The 15,967-nt window shown below is 35.6% G+C and overlaps 1 protein-coding gene across 1 annotated transcript in view; it reads left to right on the plus strand.

The window, feature by feature from the left end:
* Klhl1 (kelch like family member 1) overlaps window positions 1–15,669 on the plus strand; it is a 382,842-nt gene extending 367,173 nt beyond the window's left edge. The window contains exons 10-11 of the mRNA XM_004651015.2: window positions 7,241–7,412; window positions 14,526–15,669. Coding sequence (XP_004651072.1) covers window positions 7,241–7,412; window positions 14,526–14,585 — 232 coding nt within the window. The 3' untranslated portion in view covers window positions 14,586–15,669. The remainder of the gene's footprint in view (window positions 1–7,240; window positions 7,413–14,525) is intronic.
* The last annotated feature ends 298 nt before the right edge of the window (window positions 15,670–15,967 follow it).

The following is a 15,967-nucleotide window of genomic DNA, read 5'->3' on the forward strand; positions in this document are numbered from 1 at the left end:
TAAATTCAGGTAAATGAATACTCTCAATTGTATTTGTATTAAGGTCAGAAATAATCTTTAAAATATAGAAATGAGAATAAAGCTTGAAAAGTTAATGATACCTCAATAAGGTATTTGTTCTGTAAGTATTACATGTCTTCAGCTAGTTTTCATTTTATAGTGGATCTTAGCCACACTTACTGGAGTTTTCCTTGCCTAAGGACAATAAAGTTTACTAGATACCATTATACAGAGCTCATCCTCTGACTAGGAAGGCCAAGGTGAGATGCAAGTAAGGAAGACTGAACACTGCTTCAACTGCTTTTCTTTGTCTTTTTTTTTTCAAATATTTATTTTATTTCGAATATAGAAAGAACTCTCAAAACTCAACAGATGTGAAACAAAACTGTGAAAATAAAAATAAACAAATACAAGAACTAGTTTTTATCAAATTGGATATACAGTTGGCCATCAAGCACAGAGAACATGAGAAGTGCAAAACAATGGAGCTGGACAGATTACTTAGCAGTTAAGGCAATTGCCTACAATGCTAAAGGACCCCAGTTTGATTGTCCAATACCCATGTAAGCCAGATGCACAAGGTAGCACACGTGACAAGAGTTCATTTGCAGTGGCTGAAGGCTTGGTGCACACATTCTCTATGTCTGTCTTCCCTTAATCCTCATCTCTCTCAGTCTTTCTCTTTATCATAAATAAATAAATAATAATGAATAATCTGTGAGCAGAGTGAAAATAAACCTAAAACTCAATTAAAACTTGTTAAGAAATTGACATGGAAGAGGCTGGGGAGATGGTTCAGTTGGAAAAACTCTTGTCTCACAAGCGTGATAACCTGAGTTTGCATCCCCAGAATCCATGCAAAATGCCAGCTGTGATTACAGGAGTACTTGTAAACCCAGACCTGAGGAGGCAAAGAGAGGAAACCCTAGGACATGCTGGCTAGGAAGTTTAGCTGAATTGATTTATTTCAGATTAATTGAAAGGCTACCAAAAATATAGTGGAGAGTTATTGAGAAATACTTTAACATCTTGCCTCCACTCCTACATGCATGTGCAGACAGGCACCATACATCCACCCCCATGCACATGAGCATGTTTACACACATGCACCCCACACCACATACACATGCCAAAAAAAACGGTATGACAGCAGTGTAAGTCATTGTTCATAAAGATTGGAAAAATGTTTATACCTCTATAGTATTTTAAAGATGAAAATAAGAAAAAAAATACCCCATTTTAGAAATATTTTTTTTATGTCTCAAGCAAAAAGGCAACTCAAATACATAGTTCTGGAATATGGAAAATCAATTTAGGATCATGAATAAGAGTTTCAGGATAATGAGTGATTTTGAATATGTGTACTTAATTCCTAAACCTCTGGGGTAGAACCTGATGTCCCAGGTAGAGGGAGACTCCACAACTAATTTGATTTTGTTTAATTTTTCTAGTGATTTGTGAATTTGTATATAATCACCATTCCATATCACCTATTAGAGATTATTATCACATATTTTTAATGCTACATACCACCACAAACAGGTACTTCTAATTCAAAGACTGTCTAGAAGGCATTGTAAATTTTAAATTATTTTCAGAATATTTGTGAAGCATAAATGAATATACATAGTGCTGGAGAACAACTCAGTCACTAAAGTTGTCATGGAACAGTGAGAGCCTAAGCTTAATTTCCACTAATGATATAAACATTCCCAATATGATAGTGCATACATGTAATCCAAGTGCTGAGGAGGTAAAGGAGGGGAAACACGGAACCTGTTGGCCAGTAAAGCTAGCACAATTGGCAGTCCCCAGGCAGTGGATGACCTTGTCTCAAAAAGAGATAGATGACCCCCAGAGTTAACTGTATATGCACATGCACTGTTCCCATATTTTCAGTCACATACACACCAATAAACATACGCATATGCAAAGATAAAAACAGTATGTAATTATAAGGTAGATTAGAATTTCTGGATGTGTACCTGAATATGGGAGATCTTAATGTTTGCTTAATTCCCCTTGTAATATTGTCTGATTCAAAATCGTGTCACTATTTTGCATTTCACTAAATATTGGGGATTTGTTTATTATTTCCTTGTGCATTGGTATTATTTATTTTATTAACCTCACTGACTTTTTCCTTCTTTTGCAATATTATAAAATCTTCCTTAAAGACAGAAGATGAAAAAGAAATTCTACAGAGCAAAATAATAATTATGTGAAGTCTAAATGATGACCTCAAGAAAAGCTACACACACACACATACGACTGTAACAAAAGCCAGGCTGAACATTATTGAAGAATAAATTTAATTTAAAGAATGCTGTTTTTTCACTGAATTGTAATGTATTGCAAGTTATTTATTTTAAAGTGATTTAACTAGAACAATTTCCAATTAAACAAAAATAAATGAATAAGCAATGCAATAAGCTCCTCATTCATATGCATTCCCAGCTTCAGTAACTCCGCATATTTTTTCATCCTATTCCATCTATTTCATTTGCCTCTGTTCCCTGCTGTATTTAAAAAAATAACAATATTTCAAGCCCAAGCATTTTAAATTAATTCAAGAAGCAATCAAACTCAGTCAGGAATTTTTGACCTAGCCACAATGCTACTGTTACAGAAATAAACTCTCTTACCTTTGTAACATTAAAATTATGAGTTTTATATATCCCCTTTAACTTTTATTCTCTTTCAGTTTTGATGTGCACTTTATTATATTTCTAGTTCATTTTATTTTTATTACCTATTTGTAAGCAGAGAAAGACAAGACACATACACACACAGAGAGAGAGAGAGAGAGAGAGAGAGAGAGAGAGAGAGAGAGAGAGAGAGAGAGAGAGAGAGAATGGGTGTGCCAGTTTCTTTATTCAAAGCAAACAAACTTCAGGCGCCTGTGCCATTTTGTGCATTAGGCTTTGTGTGGGTACTGGGAAATTGAACCTGGCTGTTGCAGTCAGGATTGCATTGCTAGCAGAAATCACTGGACCAAGAGCAGTCTCTGGAAAAAGAAGGTTTATCTTGGCCTACAGACTGGAGGGGAAGCTCCATGATGGTGGGGGAAAACAATGGCATATACAAAGGGTGGACATCACCCCTGGCCAACATATGGTGGACAATAGCAACAGGAGAGGGTGCCAAACACTGACAAGGGCACACTGGCTATAATACCCATAAGCTCACCCCCAACAATACACTACTTCTAGGAGGTGTTACTCCCCAAGTATCCATCAGATAAGAAACTCTCATTCAGAAGCCTAAATTTGTGGGGGACACCTGAATCAAACCACCAAATTCTGCCCCTGGACCCCATAAACTGATAACCATACATGATGTGAAATGCAATGCATTCATTCCAACTTTAAAAGTCCCCATGGTTGCCGGGAGTGGTGGTGCATGCCTTTAATCCCAGCACTCTAAGAGGCAGAGGTAGGGGGATTGCCATGAGTTTGAGGCCAGCCTGAGACTACGTAGTGAAATCCAGGTCAGCCTCAGTTAGAGTGAGAACCTGCCTCAAACAACAACAACAAAAATAAGTCCCCAAAATTTTATAATCCTAATTTTGTTGAAACATCTCCATAATCCAAGATCTTTTAACTGAGCCATAATACCAAAAAGTTCCCCCAAACCCATAATGGCACAGAAGAAAGACTCATATTGCAAAACAATTGAACTGAGCATAGCAAAGAGATACTCAAGCAAAAGAAGTCTTAAACAGGGAAAACACCAAACTCTGTAGCTTCAAGTTCAACAACTCTAGCTTGTGACAAGTCTCCACATCCAATAATTCTAGTCAGCAACAAGTCTCTGGAGTTCCAATCCCACTCCTCCAGCTTGGCTACGCGCAGTCCTGGAACATTTCATTTGGGGCCAGAAGTTCTCCTTCACAGCCTTCATGTGGTCCCAGCATCTACTCATGGTCCACTGCAACCCACGGTCCATCTTCATGGCTCTGTTGGGTCTCCATATAGGCAAAACCCTGCAAACATGCTTCACACTGCCCATGGCCATTTCCAAAACACACTACCATGCTGCAAATTGAATGACCCCCTGTTTCTTGCATTTCCTATACTCCACAATACAAGGCAGAGTGTCAAGTTGTTATTCTAGGGAGTAATAAAGAAGATTTAGAAAGAACAGTACACTTCAGCATCAGTCCACTTTAAAAGACTGCATTGTTTCTGTTGTTGCAATGCAGGCCAGCTGGCCCAATCTCAATGGTTGTAATCTTTCATACAATTGCAGCTGCACTGGCAGCAGTTTCTCCTCAAAGATTTGATTTTCTCTGTGCCATATCCATTTGTTCACATAAGTCCATTTCTGTGCAATGCAACCCTGCACAAGCCCTCAGAATATGGGCATAATAGCAAGCCTCTCACACAAACTGCTTCTAGCCCAGTCCAGGAAAAGCTCTTTCTCACCCACACAAGCCAAACCTCACATTCCATAGTTCTTACTGCATTCAGGTTTTTTTTTTTTTAACTCTGACTAGAAAAGTCCATCAAGCTGTGCTTACAGCACTACAAGGTGTCTCTTAGGCCAAAGGTTCAATCCTTCCACATTTCTTTTGGAAATCAGCTCCAAAAGGCCAAAGCAGTCAGATGTCTAGCAGCAATCCCATTCCTTTGGTACCAACTATACTGTTGCAGTCAGGTTTGCATTACTGGCAGAAATCACCCAACCTGGAGCAGCTTGTAGGGAAAAAAAAAAAAAAAAAAAAAAGACTTATTTTGGCTTAAAGACTCAAAGAAAAGCTCCACGATGGCAGAGGAAAAGGATGGCATGAGCAGAGGGTGGATATCACCCCTGGACAACATAAAGTGTAAGATAGCAACAGGACAGTGTGCCAAACACTGGCAAGGGACACTGGCTGTAATACCCAGAAACCTACCCCTACATTATACTACCTTCATGAGGCATTAATTCCCAAATCTCTATCAGCCGGGTACCGAGTGTTCAGAATGCCTAAGTTTATGGGGGACTCCTGGATCAAACCACCACACCAGGTCACCTGGTTCTGTAGGCAAGTGTCTGAACTTCAGAACCATCTCTCCAGCCACTAGCTTACTCTTAATTTAGAATTATTTGTTACTTTTTCTTCCTCATTCATTATCTTTTTATTTTTTTATTTTCTCATTGACTTATTTAAAAGTGCTTTTAATTATCTTGTAAAATGTCCTAATTTCTGGTTTACAGTCTTTGCATATTTGTGGTATCCTTTGATTTCTTTTCTGTCAGACTTCTCATTTGTTTTTACCATATTTCTTTCAAGATGTTTGTGGAAATATTTAAATATTTTTTTAAAGATTCAGGTAGAATTGATTCTATGTTGGCCATTGTGTGTGTTTCATGTCTGTGGCCCTTTTGTATATGTGTGATGTTTTGCACTCAGTTGTGCAGCCTGTCACTCAGATGTGCATGTGCTGAACAGTCTCCCAGAGTGACCCATGGTTGACAGTCATGGGGCTGGTATTTCATTTCACACATGCCTTCTGAAGATACGTAGGGCTCCAACTGAGATGTTCCAGGGTATTGATTATTATGGATATTCTCTATAAATTTCACATTTGATGACTTTATTTCAATAAACTCAAAATGTTTGTTGTTTTATAAGCCTGATATTGAAATTTTAAATTGATGAAAATGTGCCATAGCAGGAAAGCAAATATATGTTTGTTATAAGAAAATGCTTTCATTTATTAATGTTTTATGCTTTCCTTATTGCATTTCTGGTAGCATATTTAGGTGTTTGAAATGCCAATTTCAGTTTAAAGGCAAAGGGTTGTTTGTCATTGATTTCTAACTGAAATAAAGTAAGTAATAAATTAAGTAATGAGTTAAAGTAAGATCAGTCAATAAAATGATCTCTCCAAGTTTTTGCTACTCAAAACATTCATAGGCAAAACATACTTACATACATACACCAATGCATATGTGTTGTATGTTGTAACTAAATGGTTTTGAAAATGAAACCTCTTTATGGTTGTTGCTATTTAGATAAAATTGAATACCTGGCTTCAATCTCTTGCTTTGCAAATCTGTCATTATGACCCGAGCAATGCCCTGACTATAACAGTTCTCTTCATGCTTAAATAATTCTCTGAATTTCAAATGCTAAGTATTTTTAGCATACTGTTCAATGCACACAAATATTTCTTTGGCTTGGGCATTTTTTCTTTGTACTTTAAATATATTTTAATTTATTTATATTCATAAGCACACAGAGAAAGAAAGAGAGAGGGGGAATGAAAAGAATGGGTGCCTGCCAATGTAAACAAATTCCAGACATATGTGCCACTTTATGTATCTGGCTTTAGATGGGTATGGAGGAATGAAACCCAGGGCCATCAGACTTTGCTAGCATGCACCCTTAGCCCCGCACCGTTTCTGTAGTCCTTTTCCTTTGTTTTCACTCACCAGTTGAATTAGGGCTGACTATGTAGCCCATATTTGCCTGAACTAACATACTTTCTTGAAGTTTACAAATGTCACCCATAAAAAGATATAGATGTTGTGGAATTTGTTGCTGATTTTCTTTAGTTTCTTCTAATTAGTTTTTCTTTTAAAATTGGATAATGGGGTTTCATATAACCCAGGCTGGTATTGAACTTATTATGTAGCCCAGCCTGGCATTGAACTCTTGATCCTTCTGCCTAGAACTTCCAAGTGCTGGGTTTAGATGTCTGTGGCACTACAACCAGCTCAAAATTACAGTACTTTTGTAAAAGATATTCCTTTTCTTTCTAGCAAATTAAGAAAAGAGGTTCATAACTGGCCTTCATGTGAAAATAAATCATGTCATTTATTTTTATTAAACCTGTATAAATGTAAGAGTCTAGTTATATTTTTAAGTACCTTAATATTTTAGAAAGTCAAATATTTTGGATATTAACTCTACAACATCCATTTTCCCAAATAACTGAATTTGTAGGCAAAAGCTTAATTTTCATACCATGATTTGAAAATATATATATACATATTTTTTTCAAATCATATATATATAATTATATAATATATAATTAATATATAATAATATAATAATATTTATTATTAATTATATAATAATATAATTATATTATATAATCATATATATATATAATTAATAGAGTAAAATTGATTGTGATTAGTTTTATTTGAATGTTCATGCTAGCAAGAAAGCACTTTACCATCTGAGCTACCTCTCCAGGCTTGATAGTGATTAGAATTAATTATATTCTATTGTTTTTGATTTCAGGTATGATCCTAAAACAGACACATGGACCATGGTAGCTCCTTTGAGTATGCCCAGAGATGCTGTTGGGGTTTGTCTCCTTGGTGACAGGTTATATGCTGTTGGAGGTTATGATGGGCAAACTTATCTCAACACCATGGAATCTTATGACCCACAAACTAATGAGTGGACACAGGTAAGACTACTTCCAGTGCAACTCACTAACAGCTCCAAAGAATTTTTTTTTTCTCTTTTGGAGGATAGTGACACCAAATATTAATCTACTTGGTCTAACTACCCTGGGCAAAAGTAATTTAGTTCTCTCTTGTGCTAAGTTTGGAAGTACTTACTTAAACAATGTTTTGTGTACATTTCTTTTACATGTGGTGTCAGTAACCTTCTCACTGTTATGGGAAATTCCAAATAGGAATCTTCACAGCCATAAACAAAAGATAATATTGTCCTCCTGAATTTTTTGTGTCTGTTCATGTCTGTGAATGCACACACAAATCCTCACCTTTATCTCATTTGAGGTTGAATATTTCTTTTCTAATATTTTATTTTTATTTCTTTGCTTGAGAAAGAGGGAGGGAAGGAGGGAGGGAGAGAGAGAGAGAGAGAGAGACAGAGAGAGACAGAGAGAGAGAGAGAGAGTGGGAGGGAGAGAATGGACATGCTAGGGCCTCCAGCCACTGCAAACAAACTCAAGATACTTGTGACACCTTGTGCATTTGGCTTAAATGGGTCCTGGAGAATTGAACCTAGGTCCTTTGGATTTGCAGGCCAGCAAGATAAACACTAAGCCATCTCTCCAGCCCAAGGATGAGTATTTCTTATTCTCAATCCTATTCTCCAGGGTAGTTTGCCTTAGAGCTTCCAGCACATTAACTGGTCTCCACCTCCCTCCTCACTATAGGATTCTGGGATTGCAGGTGCCAACTACAGTATCTGGCTTTTTACATGGGTGTTGAGGATCCAAATTCAGGTATTAGGGCTCATCATTGAACCATCTCCTGAGTCCCTCATTCAGCTTTCCAAATAAAGATCAAAGGACTATAAGTAATTTGCAAAGTATCAAGTGTCCAAAGCTAGAAGACACTCAGCAAGATGGAGAGAACTGATAGCTATATCATGAGGGATGCATCATCTCTTGAACATGTATGTAGTTTTAGATTCAAATCATGTTATAAGGTATTAAGTTGCATGCTGATTAGTATGTTAAGGAAATATTTGGGGCTGGAGAGATGGCTTAGCAGTTAAGCGCTTGCCTGCTAAGCCTAAGGACCCCGGTTCAAGGCTTAATTCCCCAGGACCCATGTTAGCCAGATGCACAACAGGGCACACACATCTGGAGCTCATTTGCAGTGGCTGGAAACCGTGGTGCACCCATTCTCCTTCTCTCTCTCTCTCTCTCTCTCTCTCTCTCTCTGTCTCTCTCTCTGTCTCTTTTTCTCTCTCTCTGTCACTCTCAAATAAAAAAAGAAAATAAAAGAAAGAAAAAAAAGAAGCATTTGTCCAGGGCAGGGTGCAGATCAAGTATTCATTGTAGTTGAAGTTGAAAATGTCTTGGACTGTAGAGCTAAGGCAGCCTTGCTGACAATAAGGAGAATGGACATTCTTGCATTTGTGTCCTTATAGTTGGTTGTTATGTGTCTTTTTTCATTAGTCTCTCAACATTTATACCCACTTTGTCTTTAATCCAAATATAATGTTTTATGCAAATAAATGCTCCATTAATGAGACCAGTGGTATGTCAAAACCTTTTTAGTTGAAGTAGATTTATAGAAAATCTTCATATGCCTTAGATTAAGGGTTCTGACTTTGAGCATAGAAATAAAGTGAATTTTCTCTATATAACATGTAAAGTTTGTTTTAAAGACATAAACTTATATACTTAAAGCTGGGAGATGGCTGAGTGGATAGTAGTGCTTATTGTGTAAGCGTAAGGACCTGAGTTCAATACTTAGCACCCACATAAGAAGAACCATTTGTGACCACATGTGCTCCTAACCCCAGCAATAAGGGAGGCAGATACTGTAAGATCACTTGGACTTACTGTTCAGACATTAGAACTGAAACAGAGGGATCTCTAACTTCAGTGAGAATGTGTCTCAGGGAGTAAGGAAGAAGAGCGATAGAAGAGAGCACATGACATCTAACTCTGGCCTTAACACATGTGTATCCACATGTACATATACCACATGCATACACCACACATGCTATCCACACACACACAAAAGATGTTTGCATATATTCCTGTGGATATATATCCATTTAGTGATATATGCTCTGATCAGCAATCTCACTTCGATAGACTAATTTCAAAGAAAAACAGAATTAAAATCTTGGGGCTGGAAAGATTGCTCAGTGACTAAAGGTTCTTGCTGGCAAAGCTTGACACCAGGGTTTGATTCCACAATACCCATGTGACACCAAATGCACAAAGTGGTGCATGTGTTTGAGTTTGTTTGAAGTGACAAGTGGCAGGAGGGTCTGTAGCACCTGTTCTCTCTCTATCTGTGTGTGTGTGTGTGTGTGTGTGTGTGTGTGTGTGTGTGCGCGCGCGCGCTTCCCTATGTCTCTCCCCTTGCAAATAAATAAACCAAAATTGTTTAAAAATCAAATGCCTAATGGCCAGTCTATAGAGCTACCATCATTGAAAATTGCTCTCTCCACAAAAGCAAAACCCTTGAATTTAACAAATATAGATATATGGCTTAGGAAGAAAGATAACTCATAAAAGAACAAGTGCTGACTTTCTACCTGTTAGTTCAGATGTGAAAGAAACATACTATATCCAAAGGGCACAAAATGAAAAGGAAACCAATAATAACTGCCTTGCACATTACTGACCTGAAATTTTAAAGGATATATCTACATGTTTTACATTTCTGCGTCCCAAGGGTTGCCAAATTGACTTTTGCATGAATTCATGATTATTGATTTGACAAAAATAATAGTTCCCATTCAATGGTATGAATTTTTGATGAACTACCTCTACAATTAAACATTAAATAAAGTAAGTTTGTGGGCACATAAATAAAGTAATATAAAATCTTCATCATACCTTTATAATGAAGAGCCATTATAATCATCATTCCACTAAAATTGAAATCAAAATAGTATATATAGCAATAGTAGATAAAAGCCTTTAAAAGACCATTTACTGTCAACTGTATTCTGCTACAAATTCAGATCATACAGTATCTTGCAAACAGCACAGCTGTTGTATAACAACTTTGTTTTAATACAATAACCATTAATTTTAAAACTGTTAAATTACTTTGAGGTTATATTTCTATATATTTTCATTATTTCTATTTATAAAGCCCTCAGCAAACTCATACAGCCCTACTATTACTGGATTATACTCTTTCTTTCTTATTTCATTTATCCACTTGGTAGAAGAAATATATTTTATACTCATAATTCATTGCCATCCATCAAAGTCTAATCAATAGAATGAATAAGCAAAGTTTATGAAAACATCCAAGAATATGTATATTTAGAAAACATTCTGAGTTGGATAGAATTGAAAGTAGTAATAGAAACAGTATGAAACAATTGTCATATTTATGTCTTTGTTTTCTACTTATGCCTTTGCTTTCTGTACATGTGTGTATAACAAATTTTACCTTGTCATTTAAAATTGAGTTGATTTCTTGAATTTGAATTGAAAAATAATGTGTACTTCAAAACACAGTAATAACTTTATTCCCCTCCCACTCACTCAGTGAAAGATTAGCTTTCTGTGTGTTCTCCTGGCATATTCTCCTACTGCCACTGTGCTGTGCCATCGGCAGACAACAAAGAAACAAAGACAATGCGTACTGTTGAGGAGATATGTGGATGTATGCCACATAATCTAATTGAAAAAATGTAATTATATTCCTCTGCTGAACCTGAGTTTAGTCTTTTGTACATAATTTATAGAGAAGAGACTATGAATAAATTCCTGGAAAGAGTGGAAAGATGCCTACATCTTCACCTGATTTTATATCATTGCTTCTGTGGCCAAATTTTCAGGTCATCATAAAACCCGTACTAAAATTTACAACACCTGGAGGGAGTGCAAGAAAATATATTTTAAAATTAACTTTGATTACATGGAAAAGATGATCATTCAAAAGTTTTAAAAGGGGTCATGATTTGCAGAGACATGTATCATACCAATAACTGGGGGCTAACTCCACAATGCACGACCCATTTTCATTAACAAGGAGAGTCTAATGGGAGGGCGTAGATCACAGATGAGCCTAAATAATGGTACCAAACTGCCTGTATTTACTGAAAAGAAAACTAATAAATTAAATTTAAAAAAAAGTTTTAAAAGGATTTTCTTAATATTAAATATTAATGTTACTTAATTTAATATAAAGTAATTTAGTATAAATATTAAATGCACATAATAGCATTATAATTTTTAGTTGTTTTAGTAAATAGAATCTCAAAACTATGAAATGTTACTCACAGGATACAAAAAAAAAATAATCTTCCTTCAGGAAATGAAATGTTGTATGAGGCTTGACAAACATGTTTATAAATTAACCAGATGTATATTTGGGGAGTGATTTGGCTTCAAAATAGCATTTGTAGTAGGAATAATGTATGACATGTTTCATTGAGCAAGAAATACAGTGAGAAACAGGAATTAGAGGAGATTAAGTCCCATATTGCATTTCATCATAAGTCACGCTAAAGACTGTTAGACTCTTAGGGATGGATTTTTACCAGCAATGGTTAATCTCAATTATTTTTTTAAAGTGTATTTTATTTATTTATTTGAGAGTGAGAAAGAGACAGATAGAGAGAATGTGTGTGCCATGGCCTCCAGCCACTGGAAATGAACTCCAAATACAAGCACCACCTTATGCATCTGGCTTTATGTAGGTAGTGGGGCATTGAACCTAGGTCCTTAGACTTCACAGGCAAGTGACTTAACCACTAAGTGATCTCTCCAGACCCCCCTCACTTATTTTTTTAAATACCCAAATTTGATAAAAATATGTAAATGATTAGAAGAAATTTAAATTGGAGAGAGACAAGAAAAACCATTGGTAGCCAGTGGAAAGTTGTAACCTAGACTCAGCAGAAAACAAGGAATAGAAGAATTAACATGATTGAACATGTTTACAGTGCTTGATAAATGCTCACAGGGAGAACTACATGAGGTAAAAGAAAGGGTCCCAGAGCCTTGCATGTTTCTTGAGCAACTGGGAAGGGAGAATTCATTAATGGACATAGAAAGCACAGGGAAATAGCATGTTGAAAGAAAAACAGAAGCAAGTACTTTTCCCAGAGAATACAGAATTGCATGCACACATATGTCAAAGTATGTGTAGATGTAGATATACTACTCAGTATATAAATATTCGGTGCACAGTACTTCACAGCATCATGTACATTTCAAAGTACATAGTTCTCAGTGGTAACAGCCATCATTCCCACATATGTTGTCAGAACTCCTTCAAAGACTTTGACTTGAAGTATTATTTGGAAACAATTAGATAATGAAAGGCAAACTATAAAAAAGTACCTATGGGGCTAGAGACACAGCCCACTATATGAAAGTCCCCAGGTTCACCAGCAGCATCACATAAACTGGGCATGGTGGTGCATTCCTCCTATTCTAGCACTCAGGAGATGGAGGGAGGAGGAATAGAAGTTCAATATCATCCTTAACTGCATAATGAGTTCAAGGCCAGTCTAAGGAATGTGATGTTGTGTTTCACATAGAAGAAAATGCATTGTGAAAATAGATGTACTTCTGTTTGTATACTCTGATGTGTTATTCACATAGTAGTCATTGGTACTCAGCACATTCACTTTTCATACAGATCATATGAGGATAATATTCAATTTGATTTCAATGTAAAGAGGATTGTGAGGAATTTTATAACTTTTCTTTTTTTTTTTTTTTTGCTTTGCAACTCCCCACTCAACCACCACTAAAACTTATTTCTTAACAAGATCAAAAGAGTCTATCATGTTTATACCTGCTCCTTTACTCCCTTCTTACATAGTAATGGTAGAAGGAAAATGAACAATGTTAAATTACATTGTTTTTAGACATAGATCATTTTTTGAGGCAAACACAAACGACTGGCCGTTTTTTAATGTGAGAGAGTGAGAGGGAAAGTAAGAGAGAGGGAGAGAGAGAGAGAGAATTGGTGTGTCAGGGCCTCCAGCCACTGTAATCAAACTCTGACATGTGTGCCACCTTGTACGTGTGTGCAACCTTGGGTGGTTATGTCCCCTTGTGCATCTAGCTTAGATGAGACCTGGAGGGTCAAAGATGGGTCATTGGGCTTTGCAGGCAAGTACCTTAAACACTAAGCCATATCTCCAGCTCTAGACATATATTATTAATATAAAGGAATAAAAGATAAATATTACATGACTTATTTTCTCATCTTCTGTTGTGTGATGGGTAAGAATAAGTCCATTTGAAAGAACTAGTAGATAATGGTTCATTTCCTTCTTAGAAAGTGAGTCCTTCTCAATAAATAGTTCTTATCATCTCAGAATATTTTGTTCTTATATTTTATCACTTCAATTACTTTCCAATTGGAAATAATACTCCATAATTTCAAATTCATCCTGATATGCTATTAAAATCATGATAAAATTTCTATCAAAAATACAATTTCTAATACACTACCTTAACTGCAAAGAAGAATTTCATTAGAAACTCTATAGAACTATTATTTTAATATGTGTCTAGTAATTTTATATCTAACAGCACTGTTACAAATTTCATTTCAATTATTGTCATAAAATGAAAATATATAATAAGACACATACTGATTATAATTATGGCCTATTTTGACAAAAATATTGAAGATGCTTCATTGTAAGTCTCTACCTACAATGAATGAATAACACACTTAATTCAATATAGTATCTGGGGAAATAAATTCAAAATGAAGGCAGTAAATTCAATCACAATTTCTTCTAAAATATACTCCAAAGTATCATTACAAAATATAATCACAAAACTGTCCATGAGAATTGCAGAATGAATCTTTATTGGAAACTTTCCTATAACAAGTCAATACTAAAACTTTTATTATTTTCTGAAAGCTTTCATGAGTGATTGCAGTTTATATAATTTTTAACATATACATCATTGCTTTCTAAAGTGGAATTTTCAGTGTTTCCATTTTTATTGCAGCATGAGTGACTGAGATAAGGAAATGTAATCAGGTCTACTTATAATTTATGAAATTATATTTGAATCTTTAAGTTTATTGTAAATTACATAAGTTACCATGACACTAAATTTTTTGCCTTCCACAATTGTCAACAGATGGCGGCCTTGAACATTGGGAGAGCAGGTGCCTGTGTTGTGGTAATCAAGCAGCCTTGACCAAGTCATAATATATCTGGAAGGATTTTATTTGCTAAAGGGTTCTTTGATATCATGTACCAAGAATGAGATCTTCCTGCAATGAAAACTCTTCATGAACAAAGATTTCTGTAATTTCCCTGCTGGTGTGTAAGCCAGTAGAAGATCATACAGAGTGACGGTAAAGAACCAAGCAGCAAACAGGTCCAGACGCACTCTGGCGATATGTTAGTCCTGGAATGGTTGTTGGTAATTGGTTTTGTATTGTAGCATACAATAACTAGAATTACCAAAGGCTGGTTTACCTTAGCAATTGTAAGAAGAGACCAATATTTGTGACACGGATGATTTCTTAGCTGCAGATCATTCATTTGTTTTATAATCTGTGATGATGTACAACAGGCTGCCAAGAGTAGAAGATGTATTTAATCTCACAAAATCTGATTGGTTTGCTGTTTTCCTAATCAGATCAATTGGTCAGCTGGAAGCAGAATTGTTTGTTTAAACAAGCATGCTTCTTCCTCATTTTCCTGAGCTATGAGAACAATTAGAGAACAAGATTCATGTGTGTCTCTTGCATTCAGAAAACAAACTGCCCTGCTAATCAAAGCTGCATATTTTATCAGAGATGACAGTTGGATTTTATGGCAACCATATCAGCAATCTGAAACTGGCAAACACAGAGGAATGTTTTCTTTAGGCATGCCTCACTGCTTTGCATTTTCAACACACTGAGCCAGAGGGTCAGGACAACAATGGGCTTTGCCTCATGTTGAGTTCAGTGTAAGCATGGAAGCTAGTTATTCCGAATGTTCATGTATACCCAGTGCATGCTGAAGTCCTTCAGGGTTTTGTTCTTGAAAAAAATCTTAGATTTCTGAGACATAAACCCATGTTCCATCAAATTGGAATGGTTCTGATGATTGCTGTAAGGATGGCACACATCCCACTGTTCACACATCTTATATTGATGTATACATCATTTAAAATCAAATGTTCACAAATATTTAAAGCATAAAGTAGAAGCATTGCATAATGTCCTTACTAGTTAAATGTCCATGTAAATATTAAGTATGATTAATAAAAGATAAAACATTTGCTTTTAGCAGTGTGTTTTCATTATTTTTTAAGATCTAATATAAAAGTTGAAGGTTACTACAGAGAAAATCATTTTAATGTTTCATACTTCAAAATTAAAGAAGTAAATATTTCATTTTTATATAGTATAATTTCTTCCAGAATATTCTATGTTGATATGAAAAACAATTGTAATTGTTTTGTAGTATAGTTGTTCACATGAGACCATATTTGTGCCTAGAAAATGCATATCACATATAAAATCAGAATTGTTCACAAGTTAGAAATAGCCAGAAAATAATGTTTTTTGTGTCCAAATAAAGTAT

This window comes from Jaculus jaculus, chromosome 3, assembly GCF_020740685.1.
Source record: "Jaculus jaculus isolate mJacJac1 chromosome 3, mJacJac1.mat.Y.cur, whole genome shotgun sequence".
Classification (NCBI taxonomy): Eukaryota; Metazoa; Chordata; class Mammalia; order Rodentia; family Dipodidae; genus Jaculus; species Jaculus jaculus.